The sequence below is a fragment of the Chrysochloris asiatica genome, unplaced genomic scaffold (genome assembly GCF_000296735.1).
Source record: "Chrysochloris asiatica unplaced genomic scaffold, ChrAsi1.0 scaffold00055, whole genome shotgun sequence".
NCBI lineage: Eukaryota > Metazoa > Chordata > Mammalia > Afrosoricida > Chrysochloridae > Chrysochloris > Chrysochloris asiatica.
In genome coordinates, this window is record NW_006408573.1 from 1,598,967 (window position 1) to 1,622,493 (window position 23,527).

Consider the following 23,527-nt stretch of genomic DNA (forward strand, 5'->3'; position numbering starts at 1 on the left):
AAAGCAATAGATTTCTTGCTTCTGCCACAAATTCCCCCAGCTGTGAGCCTTCCAACCTTCTAAGTATTCCTTTATATGTGGTTCAGAGTTCTGGGACCAGCCCCTGAGCCTGCTTGGTCGGGTATTCTGTGTTGTTGTTGTTGGAGCTCCTTTACTGCACTTCTACCCAATCCACCATCTTGTTTGTTCTCTAACTACCCTTTCAGATTTTATGTTCAGCTTTTTTACTTCCTCATGTCTTTCATATGCTTTAGCTTCTTTACACTCAAGAGCAAGTTTCAGTGTCTCTTCTGACATCTATTTTGGTCTTTTCTTTCTTTCTTGTCTTTTAAATGACCTTTTGGCTTTATTCCTGTAAAATGTTCTTGATAACGTCCACAACTCATCTCGTCTCTGGTCATTAATGTCTAATACATCAAATCTGTTCTTGAGATGCTCTCTAAATTCAGGTGGGATATATTAAGAGAGATATTTTGACTCTCATGGACTTATTTTACTCTACTTCAGCTTCACTTGATTTTGTATGTGAGCAATTGATGGTTTGTTCCACAGTCTCTCCCTGGCTTTGTTTTGGCCGATGACACTGAGCTTCTTCATTGCTTCTTCCCTCACATTTAGTCAGTTTGATTCCTGTGTATTCCATCTGGTGAGGTGAGGTCCAGGTGTTTTCATAGAAAAGTCAATCTTAAATTAGGTCTGAAATGCCCATTAGCAGACAACTCAGCAAAATATAGTGGGCTTTTTTAGTAACTAGAGTTTGTGTAAAAACGGTTATTTGTGTCTTGAGATGGTCTGTGACATCTTTGGGAGGGAGAGTTACAGTGTATCAGCTGGGAGTGAGATAAGAACGGTAGCACACTTGGAACTCAGAGTGACATTAACCTTGCAGATGTCGTCAGCACAACTCTTGGTACTCAGTTGTTTCACCTGATTTTTACTTTGAAAAGCATTTAAAATTCTCTAGATTTTCTTCTTTCTAAAATGAGGTTTTTTTGATTCTCAGCTATTTCCTAAAGATTTGGCTGGGTCAGATCTTACTGTACATTTAAATGTGAAGCTAAATCTAGTGTATCTCCCACTAATTGTGGATTTTGTTTCTCATTAATTTATAATCATTTAGGATGTATTTTTCTAATTTTTCTGTTGTCTCATAACTTTTTTCCTCTCCCTAAGGAGACAACCTTGTACTGTGTCTGAAGTTTTCCAATTTTGTTGGGTGCTTTTTATATATGCAAAAGGTAAGAAAATAGTAATATTTATTCAGATAATAATCAGAGTATGTAAATGGTTTGGTATTAACTTTGTCAACCCATAAAATGTAGTTAGAAAATGCTTTCACTGAAAAGGTTCTCAAGAGTTTTAAACCCAGATTCTTTATTATTATTATTTTAATTGTGTGTTGCTACTGGAGTCCTGGTGTGGTTCTGTGGGTTAATGCACTGGACTCCAAAGTCGTTTGAACCAAAAAGTTGGTGCTACAAGCTCACCAGCTGCTCCTTGGAAAACCTATACAGGGTCGCTATGGGTTGGAAACCACTCGACAGCACTTAACAACCACGAGGATTCCAAGGAGTTTTGGTGGTTTAATGGATTACAAGTTAGGCTGGTAACTGCAGCAGCTCTGAGGGAGAAAGATGAAGCTTTCTGCTTCTGTAAAGATTTACAGTCTCTGAGACCCTATACAGAGCCACTATGAGTCGGAACCAACTCAACGGCACACAACCACTACCACCGCTATGGCTCTAGTACATAAATAAATGCACACATTTATTCCCAAGAAAACATATTTAAATATATTTCTGTGATTAGTGGATGACTGCCAACAGGTTCTCTCAATAATTCATTCGTCTTAGTCTCGTTAGGGTGCCTTCAGAAAAAAGTTACTAAACTGGCTTCCGAGAGGCTCTGTTCAAGAAAGAGAGGTCAGCTTAGAAGGTTATGGTGACTGTTTTTTGGAATTCTAAAGGGCTAATCTTGACAGATTTTCCTGAAGGACACAGGATAATCATGGGAGCTTATTATGAAGTTTAAGAAAATTGGAAAAAAATCTGCATTGGTGAGAAATACAGTTACGCCAAGAATTTTTTCCCATCAGAGTAATACACCTTCTCATTCTTTGAGCAAAACTTGTCCTATAAGAATTTTATTGGGACACTTTACCCTCATCTACCCTAGAGGAACATGATTTGAGTCCCTTGAGGATGCCAACACTGCTGTTTTGCCATGATATCAATTGTAAAGCGTGCAGAAGTCCCTCAGGAAGTGGTGTTGTTAAGTGCCTTGGAGTCGATTCCAACTCATAGCGACCTTGGCTAGGGTTGCCAACCTTGTGGTTCAAACCAACCCTGGGGTCTAGTGCATTATCATACAGTGCCACACCAGGACCTCTGAGGAAGGATTAGAGTGATGGAAACACCACCTTAAGAAGTATATAGACTTGTTGTTGTTAAGTGTCATTGAGTCGATTCCGACCCATAGCAACCCTGTATAGGGTTTCCAAGGAACAGCTGGTGAGCCTGAACCGCTGACCTTGTGATTCAAACTGACTTTGCAGTCCATTGCATTAACTGACAGCGCCAGACCTTAAATGGAGCATAATAAAGGTTTATTTGGTTATATAACAGTATTTTTGACTTACTGTCATATGCTTGCTTAATTTTTATTTTATTTATTTATTTATTATTGTTATTATTTTGTAAGGCATGTCTTCCTGGGTTAAGTGAGACTGGCTTTCATAAAGTCCAAGACTGATCATCCTCAGAGTAGTACAAGTTACTTTATGCATTGCATCTCGTTCAGATAAATATATTTAAACAAGTACAGTTAGATTTGATTTATTTTCTCTCCTTCTTATTTAACCTAACCATTGTCTGCAGTCAGTGAAATATATGTCTTTTATTTTTTGAGTTAACTTTGTATAACGTTGTATAATGTCCTAATTAAAAGAGGGAATTATTTTGAAGTATTATAAAGTTGATGCAAATTTAACTATAAAAGTGTTTCTGATTCTGCAGGCAATTTCCCCATGATTAGTGATGACTTGGTCAATTCTTACCATCTTCTCCTGTGTGCTTTGGACTTAGTTTATGGAAATGCTCTTCTGTGTTCCAGTCGTAAAGAACTTGTGAACCCTAATTTTAAAGGTAAGTTAGTAAATCAAAGATGATTGGACAACATACATCTCTACATTTGTTTTTTCTTGAGAGTTGTATACATAGTACAGGTTTCATAGCATCAGAGAAATAGTGTTTTGAAACACTGCCATCATCATAATTACCCATGGTGGTGGTAGTGTTACGTGCCATCGAGTCGATTCGGAACCATAGTGACCCTGTATGGGGTTTCCAAGGAGCAGCTGGTGAGCTTGAACCACCGACCTTGCGGTTCAAATGACTTTGCAGTCTGACACATTAGCCCTCAGTATCACGCCAGGACTACTTATAGTATTTTCCCCAGAAATAATATGCCCACATAAAGGAGCTCTGGCGGTGTAGCGGTTATGAGTTGGTTAACCTCAAGGTCAGCAGTTCCAAACTTTCTCTATGGGAGAAAGATGAGGCTTCTGCACCTGTATAGATTTACAGCCTTGGAATCCTGTATAGATAGGTTCGCTATGAATCAGAACCTACTCCACGGCACACTACCACCACCACCATGTACATATAGCACGCTGACAGAAGTGGAGATGAAGCGGGGGGAAGGGAGCTGGCAAAAAAGCTATAATGGGTTTGTTATTTGTGTGAAAATATGGCATAGCTAGGAGTTAAGTGCTCTATAAAAATCTTTTTTATAAAAGCAATTGCAAGTATAAAATTTAAAGTCTTTGATGACAGTTTTTAGAAGTTTCTGAAATATGTATTCAATAAGGAGAAGGCATTAAGAAAAATAGAAAAACAAAGATATTGATGTTAAAAGTGAAAGCGTTTTTCTACATTATCAAGCCTGCAGCTGGACACAGTGAGAGATCAAAAATGACATATTGAAGGAATTTTCATCTCAAACTTCTGCTACAGAAGAGGAATAGTTATGTTTTCAAAATAAGCAAAATGAGTTTTCATATCCTAAACTAACAGATGGATAGAAATGATACTTATTTTGGCAATGCATTTAGAAGGTTGTAAAATGTGTAATACCTATGAGTGATATTCAGTAAGTGCCCAGAGTGTGATTTACAGAACAAGTATTAAGAAATCTTTATTTATTTAATAAGGCTACTTATTTAATGCTGCTGCTATTTGAATAATAACCATGGCATATTTCTAGGTGGTTGCGAGTTTTAGGGGAATTCTAATTAGAATTGAGCCCGTCTGACTGTCATAGTAGATTTAAAAATGAGTAGAGTCAGTTACTTCACTTGCTGCTGGTTTAGTGAATTGAATCCTCCATATATGATTTTCTGTCCTTTCTTTCATTCCCTTCTATATCCTCCTCTTTTATGTTCAGGATAGCTGCTTTTCTTCTCTTTTTCTTTCTTTCATTTGTTTTCTATCTTGAGTTTAGTGCAAGAAGAAACTACAGATTATTATGATCAGTACATCTAGTATAATTAAATGAGTGTGTGAAATATTTAAATAATAATTTTTTTTTTTTGCAATTCGTATGTCAGGCTTATATGCAAAAATGTAAGCATTTTCTCTCTTAAGTTTTCCTAGATATATAATTGAATAACTGAAATATTTGAGTAATGGGACACTTTACCTTTATTTGCTGTTTTTTAAAGTATGTTTAAATAGTCAAGAAATTGGTTGGCTATAAATAAAAATCCTATATTTGATATGCTATATATGCTATGTACTGGTTAGACTATTATTTATGTTTTGTATTACTAATAGTTTGGTTTAATGAATACTAATTCCTATTTTTTAAAATTCTATGTACATCATAGGCTTCTGTGAAGATTTTCATGGTAAGGATTCTAAACTTTCTTCAGACCCACCTTGTGTCATTGAGAAACTGTGTTCCTTACATGATGGCCTAGTATTGGAAGCAAAGGGAATAAAAGAGCATTTCTGGAAACCCTACATTAGGAAACTTTATGAAAAAAAGGTTTGTAAGCAGCAAAGAAATAATGTAAAAATACTTTCTGTGAGGAAAATTTAATTTCCCATGATGGCTTAAGTATCTTTTCTTTTATTATAGCTCCTTAAGGGAAAAGAAGAAAATCTTACTGGGTTTTTAGAGCCTGGAAACTTTGGAGAAAGTTTGTGAGTAGTTTTGTTATGAAGTGGTTTTAATTATTTTAAATTATGTTCTTAACAAACCAAGAGAACTTACTGTTTTTACTGTTTGTACTCTGGAAATTTAGAATATGATTTGTGGAAAAGTATAGGGGAGCAATAAAAATTCTATCTACCTGTGCTACAAACATATTTTTTAATATATTGAAACTCATGTGACTGTTTTTTGAACATTTTGTTGTGTTTTAGGTGAAATTACTTTCCATTCAATAATTCATACACAAATTGTTCTGTGACATTATTGGTTGCAATCTCTGCAGTGTGTCATTCCAACCCCCCCACCCCCCATTTCCTCTCTGGATTCCCTGTTTGCAGTCATCTGCTTTCCCTGTCCCTCCTTCCATCTTTATCTTTGCTTTGGGGCAAATGTTGTCCTTTTATTCTCATGTAGTTGATTTTCTTATGAGCACATTGCTGATGGGTGTTGTTTTTTAAAATTTATTTTGTTGTTGTTAAGTGCCGTCGAGTTGGTTCCAACTCATACCGACCCTGCATAGAGTTTCTGAGGAGCAGCTGGTGGGTTTGAACTGCCGACTTTGTGGTTTACAGCCCAGTGCTAATCCACAGTGCCACACCAGAAGTCATAGGCCAGTATATTATTTGGTTGGAAGGTGGCTTCTAGGAGTGGCTACAGTTTCACATTAGAAGGGTAAGTTAGGGCAGTAGTCCCGGGTTCCTCCAGCCTCTGTCAGACCAGTAAGTTTGGGTTTACAGTTTATGAATTGGCGTTTTGTTTGATGTTTTTCACCTATTCTAACTGGGGGGTTTTCTACTGTGGTCCTTGTCAGAGTGGTCAGTAGTGGTAGCTGGGCACTGTAAGAATGTGGCATGGAGGTGACATCTGACCTCCTCTAACTTCACAAAGGAAAGAGGAGAATCAAACTTCACATCAGCCAAGGTTGATTCCTATGAGGCAGGGTCAGACATGACTCCACCCTTCAATCTTATCAACTCTGACACCCGCCTTCATCCTGCAGCAGTGTCTGCTTCTCAGCTGGAGTCTATAATTCATTTCAGTGGCCACACAGACCTCACAGACAACACTCATTCACTATGGAAATCAGCAGGTTGAAATTCAGGATTAGAAATGTTCAGGATTCAGTTCTTTGGTCAGGATAGTCTCTGTCACAGTCATGTCCAAGGTCCCTTCGCCTGGCCTTTCCTCTGCTTGGGAAGTGTTACAAAGCTCTTTTAAAGCTGCCAAAAATGCTTAAGGGTATGCCATGGGCCTCAGCCTGAAGGAACTCAGCTCTAGCTCTGTGGATCAGCAAACCTAGCTCCCCCCAATTAAGTGCCTGGAGGTACCCCACTCTACAAGTGTGTCTCCTGTCCTAAGGCACTCAGCTTTACTTGCTCTGTGCATTGAGAAGCCCACCATTCTGTTGCATGCTCTCAGTCCTGGGTCTTTTGCTGCTATTCCTCTGCCACTTCTCTGGCATCACAGCTTTCTGTCCCTGGATTTTGGGGTTCAAAGGACATACTCCACTCCTGGCTCTCTTTTTTTGATGGTAGTGAGATCCACCCTCTTCCATTGCTTAAATGGTTCATTTTGTACCCAGCAGAATGGCAGAATTGATCAACTCCACACTGGAATTCTGGGTTTTTACAATCCCAGTTAATTCTGTTAACAATCACTCACAACTGAATCCTATCAGCATCTTCTCCCATCTTCTCTTCTGGAAATCCATCTAGAAAAAAAGAAATACACCCAATCTGCATGATCTCACTCATGGATTAACTGTTTGGAGGCAGTTACAAATACTATGAATAGAAGAGCCATATTACATAATTCACTTTACTGTATGCATCATCTAGTACTTCTGCTCTGAGGCTAGAGGAGGCTGTGGTTCATTTGGACCATTAGCACTTTGGATTCATTGTGTCCATGAGTCCTTGGTTTTCTTTATTCTCCTATGCTCTGGGCTAGAAGAGACCAAGAGTTGTACCTTAGATGATCATTTTCAAGCTTTTAAAAACTCAGAGTCTACTTTCCAAGCTAGAATATAGAACATTGTCTATATATTGTTACACTGGTTGTTCTAGATGTCCCCAGAGACCATGGTCTTTAGCCTTCAAGTCCAGTAGCTCAGTTCCATGAGGTGCTTCATTATGTCTAAGAAGTTTCCATAGCTATGCCCCATATGTGCTCTATTCTATATATCAGTAAACATGCTGCACATACAAATATATATGTAGAAAAATCCATACCCCTACCCATATATGCATGTGTGTGCAATCCCATAAAATCTCCCATGTTTATTTAGCATACATATCTAGTTATGTATTCACTCACAATACTCTTATTACTGGTGTTGCAAAATTGTATATGTTACAGTGTTTACTGTCCTTGTTAGATGCTGTCAAGTCAGTTCCAACTTATAGCAGCCCTGTATAGGGTTTCTGAGGAGCAACTGGGAGGTTTGATCTGCTGCCTTATGGTTCACAGTCCAGCTGTGATCCAGAGCACCACACCAGAAGTCTAGTGTTTACAGTGGTGGTGGTGGTGGTTATGTGCCATGGAATTGGTTCCGACTCATAGTGACTCTGTGTAGGGTTTCTGAGAATGTAAATTCTTATGGGAGCAGAAAGCCTCATCTTTCTCCTGTGGAATTGCTGGTAGTTTTGAACTGCTGACCGTGAGATTAGTAGCCCGACTCATAACCACTATGCTACCAGAGTACTTTAAATTTTCTTTTAAAGCATCTGGATGATAGGTTTGTGGTTTGTTTGTTTTTTAAAATAAATTCTTTTGAAATTATACAGCTTGGTACAGGACGCCTATCCTGAAACGCTGTCAGCACAGTATACTACCTTATGGTAGAACATGGTGTTGTAAGCTTCTATTTTATACTCTTAAAGAACAGAGATCTCACTATAATTTAACTTTCTCATAAATGACATAGAAATTATAGTAAAAGAATGAAATAATTAAACAGTTTAAGACATGAACTAAAATGACAGTTTTATGAGTGTGCTTCTTGTCTGTATGTTTTCCCTATAGTAAAGCCATCAGTAAGGCCTATGAAGAGTATGTGTTATCTGTTGGAAATTTAGATGAACGGATATTTCTTGGAGAGGATGCTGAGGAGGAAATTGGGACTCTCTCAAGGTGTCTGAATACTGGCTCAGGAACAGAGACTGCTGAAAGGGTGCAGGTGAAAAACAGTTTGCAGCAACACTTTGACAAGGTGAGTTAAGCCATTCCAGAATGGAAATAAAGGAAGAGACAAGCTAGAGGTTCAATTTTATTTTTGTAATTTTTGTTTTGTGTGTTTTACTTGCTGCTTATATGAAGGAAAAAAAAAATCCTTCACATTGTATTTAATGGAAAAGTTGTCTTTATTTTTTCATTGAATTTTTGTTATTATCAGTTTTTAAAGTCTTAGGTTAGGTCTGAGAAAAATAAGTTTAATTTCTATGAATGAATGTATCATGCATTGATTTTGAAAAGATGGGCCATTAATGTAAAGAACATAATAGGAATTTTCGAGAGGGAGCATATGATCAAGGGCCAATGGTACTGAAGGAAGAAGTCCAAGGTGCACTGAAGGCATTGGCAAAGAACAAGATTCTGAGAATTGGTGGACTACAAATTGAAATCTTTAACAAACTGATACAACACTGGAGGCATTTCTCATCTATTCCAAGAAATTTGGAAGACAGTTACCTGGCCACAAGTAAAATTCTGCTAAAGATAATTTTAAAAAATGGCTGCAACATTGTATTCACAGGCAATTGCCAGAGGTTCAAGCCAAATTCAAATGAGATCATGGAATAAGAAATATCATTGCTGTTGGCATATGGATCTTGGCTGAAAGCAGAGAATGCTAGAAAGATGTTTACCTGTGCTTTATTTGCAAAAGCTTTCAACTGTGTGGATCATGGCAAGTCATAGACAACCCTATAGAAAATGAGCATTCCGGAACATTTCGTTGTGCTCATGAGGAACCTGTACATAGACCAAGAGGCCTTCATTAGCATAGTACAAGGGAACACTAAAATCAGTAAAGCTTTGACTGGATTTGTATTCTTTTACCATACTCAATCTGTATGCTGAGCAAATAATTCAAGAAACTGGATTATATGAAGAAGAATGTGGCATCAGGATTGGAGGAAAACTCATTAACAACCTGCTGTATGCAGATGATACAACCTTGCTTGCTGAAACAAAGAGGACTTAAAATATTTACTGATCAAAAACCACAGTTTTCAGTGTAGGTTGCACCTCAATGTAAAGAAAACAAAAATCCTTACCACTGGACCAATGAATAACATGATTAATGGAGAAAAGATTGAAGTTGTCAAAGACTTCATTTTGCTTGGATCACCCATCAACACTCATACAAGCAGCAGTCAAGAAATCAGATGATGTATTGCATTAAGCAAATCTGCATAAGACCTATTTAATGTGTTCAAGAACAAAAATTTAATATGCAGTTAAAGCTCACCTGACCCAATCCTTGGTATTTTCAGTAGCCTCATATGCATGTGAAAGTTGAACAGTGAAGTAAGCAGACTGTAGGAAAATTGATACATTTGAGTTAAAGTGTTGGAGAAGAATATTAAAAGTATCAAGGACTGCCTGAGGAACAAACAAATGTATGTTGGAGGAAGTACAGCCAGAATGCGCCTTATAAGCTAAGATGGCCACACTTGGTCTTTAATACTTCGGACATATTATCAGGAGGGACCAATCCCTGGAGGGGAGGATGTCCTGGTTGGTAAAGTGGAAGGTCGTTGAAAAAGAGGGAGTCTTTCAACATGATGGATTGGCATAATGGCAGCAGCAGTGGGCTCAAGTGTAACAATGATTGTGAGGTTGGCACAGGTCTGGGCAGTGCTTCACTTTGTTGTGCTTAAGGTCACTATGAGTCAAAACCAATTTGACAGCATGTAACCTTACAAGGAATTTAGAAAATTCAGTGATTAACCTAAATTGTTACCTTTATCCAGGAAACTGAATTGTTACATATAGTTTCAGGACTGGATGGTATTATTTCAAGCAAACACTTAGGATCATGGAGACTATAATAGTTGCCCTCCTGTTGTGTGGTGTGCATAGAATATATGCAACTTCTGACACATTTCTCAAAGATTCAGACCAGGTTCTGTTGTGCATAGATGGCACTTAACAACAACAACATATGATCAAAAACCAATAAGATTGAGAAATATAGAGGTCCATGCTGCACTGATAGCATTAGTGAAAAACAAGGCTCCAGGAATTGACAGGATACAGATCAAAATATTTCAACAAACTGATGTAATGCTGAAGGCACTCGCTCATCTATGCCAAGAAATTTGGAAGACAGCTACCTGGCCACCTGATTGGAAAAGATCCATATTTGTATCAGTTCCAAAGAAAGGTAACTCATCATAAAGTAGAAATCATCAAATAATATCATGCAAGTAAAATTTTGCTGGAGATAATTAAAAAAGGATTGCAGCAATATGTTGAAATGGAGTTGCCAGCAATTCAAGCTGGGTTCTGAAGAGGATGTGGAACTAGTGATGTCATTGCTGAAAGCAGAGCATGCCAAAAAGATGTTTATGTGTGCTTTTTTGACTATGGAAATGTATTCGACTGTGTAGATCATAACAAACTATGGATAACATTATGAAGAATGGGCATTTCAGAACATTTAGTTGTGCTCATGCAACTTGTTCGAAGACTAAGAAGTAGTTGTTTGAACAGAACAAGTTGATAATGAATGTATTAAAATTAGGATAAGTATATGCCAGGGTTTTATCACCTGAAGCTGGATTATATGAAGAAGAATATGGCATCAAGATTGGAGGAAAACTCAAACAACCTGCCCTATGCAGATGACAGAACCTTGCTTGCTGAATGCAAAGAGGACTTGAAATACTTAATGATGAAGATCAAAAGCTAAATTCTTTACAAGTGTATCAATAACATCATGATAAATGGAGAAAAGATTGAAGTTGTCAGAGACTTCATTTTGCTCGATCTACAATCAACACTCATGGAAGCAGCAGTCATGAAATTAAACTATGTATTGTGTTAGGGAAATCTGCTGCACAAGACCTCTTTAAAGTGTTCAAGAGGAAAGATGTCAGCTTGAGCACTAAGATGTGCCTGACCCAAACCATGGTATTTTCAGTAGCCTCATATACATGTGAAAGTTGGACAATGAATAAGGTAGGCCATAGAAGAATGGGTATATTTGAGTTTGGTGTTGGTGAAGAAATATTGGACTGCCAGATAAACAAATCTGTATTGGAAGAGGTGCAGCGACCAGTAAGGCCTGTGTTAGAAGAAATAGAATGTTCCTTAGAATTGAGAATGGTGAGACTTTGTTTCTCATACTTTGGACATGTCAGGAGGGACCAGTCCCTGGAGAAGTACATTATACTTGGAAAAGTAGAGGATCATTGAAAAAGAGGAAACCCCTCCAATGAGATGGATTGACTTGGTGGTAACAAACATAACAACAGTTGTGAGGATTGCACAGGACTGGGTTGCTATAAGTTGGAACCTGTAGTGGTAGCGAATCGGCCTGCGAACCGCAAGGTCAACAGTTCGATACTACCAGGTGTTCTGCGGGAGAAAGATGAGGCTTTCTGCTCCCGTAAAGATTTACAGCCTCAGAAACCCTGTACAGGGTCACTATGGGTTGGAACTGACTCCACGGTGCATAACAACAACAGCAGCAACGTATAGGGGACATAGACAGTACATAACCAAATGAGTAAGTCATTGTATCAGATGATGACAGTGCTATGAAGAAAAGTGAAATAGAGTAGTAGTAGACAGTAGAGAAGGACAGGAATAAAATGGTTGGGCAATGTGTCTCTGAGGAGGTAATGTTAGCAGAGACTAAAGGAATAAGGCTGTTGAATAATTACTGGACTGCAAACCACAAGGCTGGCAGTTCAAACCTTTGAAAACCCTATATAGGGTCACTATGAGTTGGAAACAACACCATGGTACTTAACAGCAGCAACAACAAATAAATAAGGACAAGCATGTGAATATCTAGGGAAATCCATTTGACACCAAGAAAGGATATCAAATGCAAAGCCATGATTTAGGAACTTGAGTGACTTGTTGAAAAAACAGTGAGAAAGTCAGTGTGGTGGTTAGGGGTGGTGTATGTGAGTGGAAGAATGGTAGGAATGTGGGGGGTGGCAAGAAGGACAGGTGAATCATGGGTTTGGGAAGCTATTGTAGGGACTTTTGGTTTTAATTTTATTTTTTGTTGTTGAAAATATACGCAGCAGAACATACGCCAGTGAAACAATGTTTCCATGTACAATTTAGTCCTTGATCACCTTCTTTAACTTGTGTACAGGATTCTCACCCTCCTTTTCAGTCCTCTTCCATTAACATAAAGACATTAATAACTTGCATAATAACTTGCAAGGTTCATCCAGGCTCAGTGGCTCCTGAAAGGACTTTGCTTTTGCTACGAGTAAAATTGATGTTGTTAGGTGCCATCAGGTCAGTGCCAACAAAACGAAACACTACCCAGTCCTGCGCCAACCTCACTATCATTGCTGCTTTTGAGCCCATTGCTGCTGCCACTGTGCCAATCCATATCATTGTGGGTCTTCCTCTTTTTCCAGATCTCCATTTTACCAAACATCATATCCTTCTCCAGGGACTGGTCCCTCCTGACAATGTGTCTGACATATGAAAGATGAAGTCTGGGCATCCTGACTTCCTAGGAATACTCTGGCTGTACTTCTTCCAACACAGATTTGTTTGTTGTTTTGTGAGCCACAGTACTGTCAGTGTTCTCCTCCAACACCATAACTCAAATGAATCAATTCTTCTATGGTATTCCTTATTTACTGTCTTACTTTCACATGCAAACAAGGCTATTGAAAATACCATGGCTTGGGTCCGGCACACCTTGCTCCTCAAACTGACATCTTTGCTTTTGCACACTTTAAAGACGTCTTGTACAGCAGATTTGCCTAATGCAATATGTTGTTTGATTTCTTGATGACTGCTTCCATGAGTGTTGATGGCCGATGCGAGCAAAATGAAGTCTTTGACAACTTCAAGCTTGTCTTCATTTATATGACTGAGATAGGAAGCCATTAACAAGCTCTTAATGGGAAGAGTGAATGACATGCTCTGACCTCAGTTTTTAATGGTATTGTAAAAGACAGGGGAAAATTAAGCTTTTGCAATGATTCTGGTTATTAAGTTCAAATGACTTGGGCCAGAGAAATAATTGTATTGGGGATGTATTTTGGAGACAGTGTCTGCAAGGTTTACTCATGATTTTGATCTAAGGTGTGAGAAAGAGAGAAAACAATGATAGCTCCAGTTGGGTGAGTGGTATAAAAGCTAAAGTCCTTACAAATGCTTGTAAAGTTATAAGTGATCTTACTCTGCCATCTCTCTGAATTCATCTCTGACCGTTGTCTTTTGTACTGTTTCCACTGGTGCCACACAGACCTTTTTTCACTTCAGATATGCCAAGCATAACCCTGATTCAAAACCTTGAGATTTTTCTGCCCAGGGTGTGTTTCTTCAAAATGTTCATCTGACCTATCAGCCAGGTCTATATAGGTTTCCCAAGGAGCAGCTGGTGGGTTTGAACCGCTGTAAGTGCTTTTCTTACAGTGTCACACTAGGACTTCAGTAACCTGACTACTGTATAAAATAATAACTACTGGTATCTTCACCAATTCGCAGGACTTCCTTTCCTCTTACCCTGCTTTTGTTCTGTAGGTGTTGACAGCTAGAAATAACCACAGTAAGTAGTAGGTAGGTAGATAAGTTGAGAGAGGTATTTATTGTTAGTTTCCTTGTTGTTGTTGTTAGGTGCCATTGAGTCAGTACCGACTCATAGTGACCCTATGCACGACAGAACGAAGCACTGTCCAGTCCTGAGCCAACTTCACAATTGTAGTCACGCTTGAGCCAATCCAAGCTCAATTGATGCTGCCACTTTGCCAATCCATCTCGCTGGGGGTCTTCCTCTTTTTCTCTGACCCTCCTCCACCTTACCAAACATGATATCCATCTCCAGCGACTGGTCCCTCCTGACAATATGTCCGAAGTATGAGAGACGAAGTTTGGCTATCCTGGCCTCCAAGGAGCACTTTGGCTACATTTCTTCCAACACAAATCTGTTGGTTCTTTTGGCAATCCATGGCACTTTCAATATTCTCCTCCAACACCATAACTCAAAAGCATCGAATCTTCTGTTGTCTTCCTTATTCACTGTCCATCTTTCACATGCATATGAGGCTATTGAAAATACCATGGCTTGGGTCAGGTGCACCGTAGTCCTCAAGCTGACATCTTTGCTCTTCAGCACTTTAAAAAGGACTTGTGCAGCAGATTTGCCTAATGCAATACGTCCTTTGATTTTTTGACTGCTGCTTCCATGAGTGTTGATAGTTGATCCATCATAGATGAGAATATGAGCTTCATGAGGTCTGTAACTGGTGCTTGGCAGAACTAGTATTCTCTTGAGTATTTGCTATTGCTGTTTCTTGAGAGGGGTGTTATAGGGATTGTACATGTTAAGTTTTAGGTGTTTTAGGAATCCAAGTAGAGAAGTTGAGTATATAATTTAGCTGTGTTGTTGTTAAGTGTCCTCAAGTCAGCTCCAAGTCACGTGACCCTGTATAGAGATTCCCAGGAGCAGCTGGTGAGTTTGAACCATGGATCTTGAGGTTCAAACCGACCTTGTGTTCCATTGCTTATGTAACTGTGCCATACCAGGACTCCAGTTTAGATATGCTAGGCAGGAATTCACAGCAGAGGTTAGGGATGGGTATATATAATCAAGAGTCATCAAGATATACCTGTCAACATGGAGATGAGAGAGAGAAGAGGAATATCTGGTGGTGGTCCAAAGTGTGATGAGACCTGTGAACTCCTGAGCCCATGGACAGGGAGATAGCCACGGAGGGTTAGAGCTGAGAACGAAGTAAGTGTCCAGCTGATGTGAAGTGAGAGTTGATACACAAGAATACCCGAAAAGGAAACAAGTGTAAATTGCTACAATTTGATGAACTTGACATACACTTTTGGATGTAGTAGCTCAAAACACCAACTGAGAGCTAAGGAGTCTTCACATTCAAGATGAATCCTATCCCCTCTGTACACAGGGTTGATAGAGACAAGAAACTTAGACATTGGCTACCTAAAATGGGAGGGGCTATAAAGGCATGAAGTGACTGGCTTACAAGATTTTAAGAGGGAGTTTAGTTTCAGAGTGTGTGGGGGAAGGTAGAATCCTCACTGAATAATTTTCATCTTGTCTAGTTGGGTGTGGTGAAAGGAGATGGGGATAAGATTCTTATGATTCAATAGTGAGTAATTGTTACCAAGAATAATTGCTACTGTCACAACTATAAAGGTTGAAGTTTTGTAACAAAAAGGAGGGAGTAGTTAATCTTACAGTCCAGGAACAGAGGACCCTAGGACCATCAAGGGGGAAGACCACAAGCAGAATGTGGGACCCTATCCAGAGAAGCAGTAACACCAGAGATGGAGACAGAGATGAAGGTATGGAGAGAGAGCAGCTGAGGACTCTAGACTCACGGAAAGAGAAAGGCTGTGTGCTGGTGGCCCGAAGGGGGGCTTGCCGAATGTGTCCTTTGGTTGTTTTAATAATCTGGGGGTACATCCCCCCACCAAGAAAAAAGAGAAACAGAGGGAATAGAAGCAAATACTGTTGAATGATGTTGCACAGAGGAGATTGTTATCATTGCAATGAAATGATGAATATAAAACTGATGTTCCCCTATGTAAACTATCACTCAATTCACAATAAAAACTAAAAAAAAAAAAAAAAAAAAAAAAAAAAAAAAAAAAGTCATTAAGATCTGGATAAAAACTTTGGATTGAAGAGAGATGATGTAGTGGTGTGAGTTGATAGAGAAGAAAAGAGGTCTGTGTACAGAGCCCAGAGATACTCACAAATTTAAACGTTCACTTGGAGAAGGAATGTTCTAGTATCTATTTAATGTCAACTGTTTTTTATACCAGAGGTAATGACGACAGGTTCCTCTTGACCTGAATGCACGGGACGAGTTTAAATTAATAACAGTGTTACCAAGAAGCTCCATGCCTACCTTGAGAGTCTGGACAAAAAGCTGTTTGTGGTTGTTACCCTAGTTTCCTCTATGAAACCACTGCTACCTGTGGTTATGAGGTTATATGCTGCTGCTGCTGCTTCTATTGATGCAAAAACTGTTTCTCCCTCCCAATATGGACACCAGTTCATTTGCTAAAGAAGTTGGCTGCAAGAAAAGCTGTCTAAGACAGGGAACTATTGTCAGATAATATCTTAGATCATCATCTTCTTGACCCAAATTATACCATGATTTTTTAAAAAACAAAATGGAGGTCTTGACTCTATTTCTGCTTAAAAGTCACAGAAAAAAATGTAGATTTATTTCTATATATTGAATTTCTGTGCTTTTATAACTATCTCATGAAACTTGAATAATTTATTCTGTTACCAGGTAAAAATTTTCTGGTTTTTAAAATTATCCCTAGAATTAGTACATGTCATGTACTAATGTTTATTTTTTAAATGTAGTTTATTGAAAAATGAAAAGGCATCAATTCTTAGGTGGTTCAATTAACATGTTCAGCTGATAAATTCACCTACAGTAGCCTGGGAAGTAAAAATTGGTGATCTACTTCCAACAAATAAAAAAAGCTCTCTAGAACACTATTCTACTCTGACACACACTAGCTCAATGTGAGTTGGAATCCACCTGATGACAACTGTTTGTATCTTTATTAACTTTTCAGGGCTTCTTTGGAAAAATTAGAAAAACTATTCTTCTAGCATATATGTTGTTGTTGTTAAGTGCCATCGAGTCAGTTCTGAGCAATAGTGATCCTGTATAGTGTTTCCGAGGAGTGGCTGGTGAGTTTGAACCTCTAACCTTGCGGTTCCATAGTTACATTCTTTTGACGCCAAGACATGTTTTCCATGAAAATATTAAAAATGTAAACTTTAACTTATGTCTCTGAAGAGCTGTCTACTTGAGGAAAAAAAAATGTCATAGCTTTTAGTAACTAAAGGTAAGTTATGGCCAATGGGACAAGTGATGGCTACTGTGCATTAGGTATGTGTTTATTTTATCCTCTGTCTGAAGCAGATTTTATGAGTTTAGTTAACTTTTGTTAAATCATGTCTTTTATTTGGGCCTGATTGAATTAATTTCTTTGTTTTGTAAATATTTGCAAAAAATCGGCAGATGGGGGCTGTGAGATTCTGCTTCTCAGAGAAGAGAGTGATAGTCTTAATGTTTTTAAACGATGTAATGCTTTCTTTCCCTTGCCTTGGCGCTTTAATTTTTGGTAAGGGATAATGGGGAGATAGCTTTATATTAAAGATTTCACTTTTAGCAGATAATCGTTTAGTTGTCTAAAGTGTAAATTGTTCTTTCAAGCATCTTCAATTCCAAGAATAGTGATGTTTAAATCACTAAAATGTATAGACATTGTAAAGATCAAATCTGACTATCTTCCATCTGTGAGGTAATTGAAAATATTTCTAACCTAAAATAATACCCGCCTTCCCCACCCCATGTCCTTTTTCTCTTTTTAGTCTAAAACATTTAGGATCTCCACACCACTCACCGGGGTAAGGTACATTAAGGAGAACAGCCCTTGTGAGACCCCAGTTCCCACAGTGACACATAGCTTGAGTCGTCTGCACACCATGCTAACAGGTCTCAGAAATGCACCAACTGAGAAATTGGAACAGATTCTAAGGTTAGTTTGAGCCAGCCTCTTGTTAATTTTCAAGATTCTGTTGTTTAGAATTTTGTCATTTTCAACTATGATTGCCTGAAATCATTAATTTTGCTCATTTTAATTTAAATTAATTTTTATCAGTTGCATGCTTAGTTCTGTTTCTCTGAAGACATAGCAATATAAGATACATGCCTGGAAGAAGATCAACTCTCCTCTGGTTTCCTTGAACTAGTACGGGAGACAACTGACAGCAGTAGACACGATAGGATAAAGCACTCAACTGTGTATTATCAACTCTTCAAAAGATTTCAGCAAAGGGAGAGATCAAAGGACTTCATGAAGATTAGATCTAAGCAAAGTTCTGAAGGGTGGGCCCCATTTGAAAAGATAGAGGGGAGTCCCACATGTTCAAAAAGCAAGAGCAAAGCCACTGTAACTTTCCTCAGCTCTATAAATCATCCTTAATCTGCAAAGAACGTATAAATACTGCTTTTTGGTTCTTTTGATATTTCTAAGAGTGGTAGAAAAGCACAATTGACTGACTCTCATTAACTTTTGCATATTTGATTTGAAAAGTTACTTCAAGGCTCCTCCTAGCCCTAAAAGTTTGATTTGATGACATAGAACCTTACAGGAGCCCCTTCTCTTTCTGTTGGTATGGTATCAAGAATTACATGTGCACATATAATGAATAATTTCCCACTCATAGCTATATCTGTCACTTGTCTGTCAGTTTGTCAGATTGTGGTGGCTTATGTGTTACAGTGATGATGGAAGCTGTGTCTTTGGTATTTCAAACCCAGCAGTGTTACTCATGGTATATATATACTGGTGAAACTTCCAAACTAAGACAGTCTAAGAAAGACCTCGCAATCTACTTATAAACATTTGGCCAGTGAAAGCCTGTGAACAGCAGCAGAGCAGCCCCTCATCTTGGAAGGCACTCAGAAGGTGACTGGGGGGTAGATGGAGTCAAGCTTTCAGAACCTCCATGTGCAGATGTGGCATGACTCAAAATGAGAAAAAACAATGGCAAACAGCCATTAATATTGGAATATGTATGAATCTGGGAAAACTGGAAGTTGTCAGCAATGAAATGTAACACTTCAAGATAAGTATCCCAGGCAATGGTGAACTGAAATGGACTGGTCCGTCATATGGAGTCCTGCTGTGGTGCTGTAGGATAAAACATTGGGCCACAAGGTCGGTTTGAACCACATGATCGACTGTTTGAACTCAACCAACTGCTCCTTGGAAACCCTCTATAGAATTTTAGTAAGTTTAGTAACTCATAGGGTCACTATGGGTCGGAACAGACTGATGGCATTTAACAACAACAACATGATCTTACTATGCTGGGAATGACAGAGGAATGGCGTCATATTCATCATCAAAAAGAACATCCCAAGAGCTGCCCTGAAGCACAGCATTGTCAGTGATAGGATAATATCTGTATGCCTACAAAGAAGACCAGATAACACAGCGATTGCTCATATTTATGCACCAATCACTAATCCCAAAGATGAAGAAATTGAAGATTTTTACCAAATCCTGTAGTTAAAATTGATCAAACATACAATCAGTATACCTTGATAATTACTGGTGACAGGAAGGTAAAGTCAGAAACAAAGAATGAGCCATAGTTGGAAAATATGACCTTGGTGATATTTCCTGGAGATCACATGATAGAATTTTGCAAGATCAACGACTTATTAATTGCAGATACCTTTTCAACATAAAAGGCAACTATACACCTGGACCTCACCAAATAGAATACACAAGAAACAAACCGACTACATCTGTAGAAAGAGATGATGGAGAAGTTCAGTACCATCAGTCACAATGGGCCGACTGCAGAACAGACCATCTACTACTCATATACAAGTTCCAATTGAAACTGAAGAAAATTAGAACAAGCCAGTTACATTCAACGCAGCCAAGCTCAGAAGGTTTTGAGGATAGCAAAGGGCCTGGCTGGCGGGGAGGGGTGGTTACCCTTGATAGATTTGAAGGACCTTCATTTGCTGAGGGGGTACAACTCACTATGAGGAGAAACAGCTGCAAACTTCCATTAATAATTGGAACCTGGAATGTACAAAGTATGAATCAAGGACAATTGGAAGTTCTCAAAAATGAAATGGAACGTGTGAAGATCGATATACTAGGCATTATTGAACTAAAATAGACTGGTATTGGCCTTTTTTGAACTTTGGATTGTGAATTGAGTGCAAGTTTAAAGAGAAGGTCATCAGTTTTATATTCAGCAAGTCATACACTTTGTTTCATCTTAACGATTGCAATCCCTTCCGTGTAACAACAGTTTTCTCACTTTCTTCCTGTGGTTCTTATTTCCATTTCACCCTCTTTCCCATCCCTTCTCAAATTTGCCCTTAGGTAAATGTTCCCCTTTTGATCTTGAATAATTGACCATCACATGGTTAGCATACCTTTCTAGCATTGTTGTTCCCCCTATATTCCCTTGCTACTTGGCCATTTCGAAACCAAGTCATATGGTTTACTATTCCAGGAACATCAAATTGATGAGGAATAGCGCTGTGGTCATCATCAAAAAGAACATTTCAAGATCTATCTTGAAATACAGTCTGCCTTTCGTAGGATAATATCCATACACCTATGAGGAAGACCAGGAGCTCTGGTAGCGTAGTGGTTCCAGGTATGGCTGTCAACCTCAAGGTCAGCAGTTTGAAACTACCAGCTCTTCCACAGAAGAAAGATGAGGCTTTTCTGCTCCTATAAAGATTTACAGCCTCAGAAATCCTGTACAGGGTCGCTATGAGTTGGAACCGATTCCATAGCACAGAACCAACCAACCAACACAAGGAAGACCAGTTACTACCGCTATTACTCAAATTTAAGCACCACCCAATAAGTTAGTGGTGATGAAATTGAAGGATTCTGCCATCTTCTTCAGTGTGAGATTAGTCAGACATACAATCAAGATGCATTGATAATTACTGGTGACTGGAATGCAAACGTTGGAAACACAGAAGAAGCATCAGTAGTTGAAAAATGCTAGAGATAGCATAATAGAATTTTGCAAGATCAACAACTTACTCATTGCAATTTAAAAAAACAAAAGGTGATTATACACTTGGACATCAATAGATGGAATACACAGGAATCAAATTGACTATGCTTGTGGTAAAAGACAATGGAGAAGATCAATATCATCAGCTCAGACAAAGTCAGGGACAGAACTTGCATCAATTGCTCATATGCAAGTTCAGGCTGAAGCTGAAGAAAATTAAGACAAGCCCATGAGAGCCAAAATATGACCTTGTATATATGCCACCTGAATTTAGAGACTATCTCAAGAACATATTTGATGTATTATACACTAATAACCAAAGACCAGAAGAGTTGTGAGATTACATCAAGAATATCATACAGGAAGAAAGCAAAAGCTCATTTAAAAGACAGGAAAGAAAGATAAGACCAAAATGGATGTCAGAAAGACTCTGAAACTTGCTCTTTAGAATGATGGTGGTGGTGGTTACATGCCATGGAGTCAGTTCCAACTCATAGCAACCCTGTACAGGATTCGAAGCTGTAAATATTCGAAAGCGTCATCTTTCTTCTGTGGAACAGCTGATAGTTTTGAACTGCTGACCTTATGATTTGCAGCCCGATTCGTAACCACTACACTACCAGAGCTCCTTGCTCTTGAGAGTAGAGAAGCTAAAACAAATGAGAGATATGAGGAAATAAAAGATCTGAACAGAAATTTTCTAAGGGCAGCTCCAGAAGACAAAGTATTAAAATGAAATGTGCAAAGACCTGGGAAAATCAAAGATTCAGTATTCGTCAAGATGAAATAACTGAAGAAAAAGTTTAAGCCTCGACTTGAAAGATTGAAGGACTTCATGGGCAAAATATTGAATGATGTAGAAAGCATTAAAAGAAGATAAAGGAGTACGCAGAGGCACTGTACCAAAAAGAAACAGCCCATGTTCAACCGTTTCAAGAGGTAGCATATAAGGAAGATATCTAAGCTTCACTGAACGTATTGGTAGAAAACAAGCTCCAGGAATTCATGGAATACAAATTAAAATATTTCAATAGACTGATGCAGCACTGGAGGTATTCACTTATCTGTGCCAAGAAATTTGGAATACAGCAGCTACGTGACCAGGTGATTGGAAGAGATACACATTTGTTCTTATTCCAAAGAGAGGTGATCCAAGCAATATTAATATCATATGCAAGTAAAATTTTGCTGAAGATAATTAAAAAAAACAACAATTACAGTAGCCCATTGAGAGGGAGCTGCCAGAAATTGAACTGGATTCAGAAGAGAGCATAGAACTAGTGGTACTATTGCTGATGTCAGGTGAATCTTAACTGCAAGCAGAAAATATTTACTTCCCAGAAGATTTAACTGTGCTCATGAAGAGCTTGTACATAGACCAAGAGGCAGTTGTTTCAACAAAATAAAGGGATACTGAATGTTTAAAATCAGGAAAGGTGTGTGCCAGGGTTGTATCCTTTCAGCCTACTTATTCCATCTGTATGTTGAGCACATAATCTGAGAACCTGGTTTGTGTAAAGAAGAACGTGTCATCAGGATTGGAGGGAGACTCATTAACAACCTGTGATGTGCAGATGATACAACTTTGCTTGCCAAAAGCGAAAAGGACTTAAAATACTGATGAAGATCAAAGACCACAGCCTTCACTATGGATTGTACTTCAATGTAAACAAAACAAAACCCCTCAAAACTGGACCAATAAATAGCCTTATGATAAACAAAAAAAAAAAAATTGAAGTTTTCAAAGACTTCATTTTGCTTGGAATATGAAGCAGCAGTCAAGAAATCAAATGCCATATTGCATTAGGCAGATCTGCTGCAGAAGATCTATTTAAAATGTCAAAGTGCAAAAGTATGACTTTAAGGTGTGCCTGACCCAGTTGCCTCATACGCATGTGAAAGTTGGAATGAATAAGAAAGACCATAGAAGAATTGATGCATTTGACCTATGGTGTTGGAGAAGAATGTGAAAAATACCTTGGACTGCCATAAAAATAAACAGATCTGTCAGAAGAAGTACAACCATAGTGTTCCTTGGAAGCCAGGATAACGAGACTTCATCTCTCATACTTTAAACAGGCTATCAGGTGGGATCAGTCCATGGTGAAGGATATTATGCAGTGTAAAATGGAGGTTGGAAAAAAAGAAGACCTCTAGTGAGATAGAAGTCAGAAGCAGTGATCCCACATGTAACCACAATTGTGTGGGTGACTCAGGACCAGGCAGTTGTTTTATTCTGTTGTGTACAGGATCACTATGAGTCAAAACGGACTTGGTGGCACAGAACAGCAACATGATTCCATCTCAGCATAAGCAAAAATCCTACAACTAGACAAGAATTATTATGGAAAGATGCCATACAGGACTTAGGAGACTTTTTTGGGCAAGGAACAGGTAGGATCTGAGACTAGTGCTTTGGTAAAAATAACTGGCTGCTCTCTAGCAATGACAGGGAGAATGTCAGTGCTTTGAGATGGTGGCATAGACTTCTTCAAAGTGGCATTAGGAGCTCCTCTCATCAGAAATAGT

General features: G+C 38.6%; 1 protein-coding gene across 1 annotated transcript in view; it reads left to right on the forward strand.

Annotated features, from left to right (window-relative positions):
* Window positions 1-23,527, forward strand: part of RBL2 (retinoblastoma-like 2 (p130)) — a 79,307-nt gene that overhangs the window by 16,909 nt on the left and 38,871 nt on the right. The window contains exons 4-9 of the mRNA XM_006863518.1: window positions 1,174-1,238; window positions 3,015-3,143; window positions 4,886-5,046; window positions 5,140-5,204; window positions 8,239-8,425; window positions 17,801-17,967. Coding sequence (XP_006863580.1) covers window positions 1,174-1,238; window positions 3,015-3,143; window positions 4,886-5,046; window positions 5,140-5,204; window positions 8,239-8,425; window positions 17,801-17,967 — 774 coding nt within the window. The remainder of the gene's footprint in view (window positions 1-1,173; window positions 1,239-3,014; window positions 3,144-4,885; window positions 5,047-5,139; window positions 5,205-8,238; window positions 8,426-17,800; window positions 17,968-23,527) is intronic.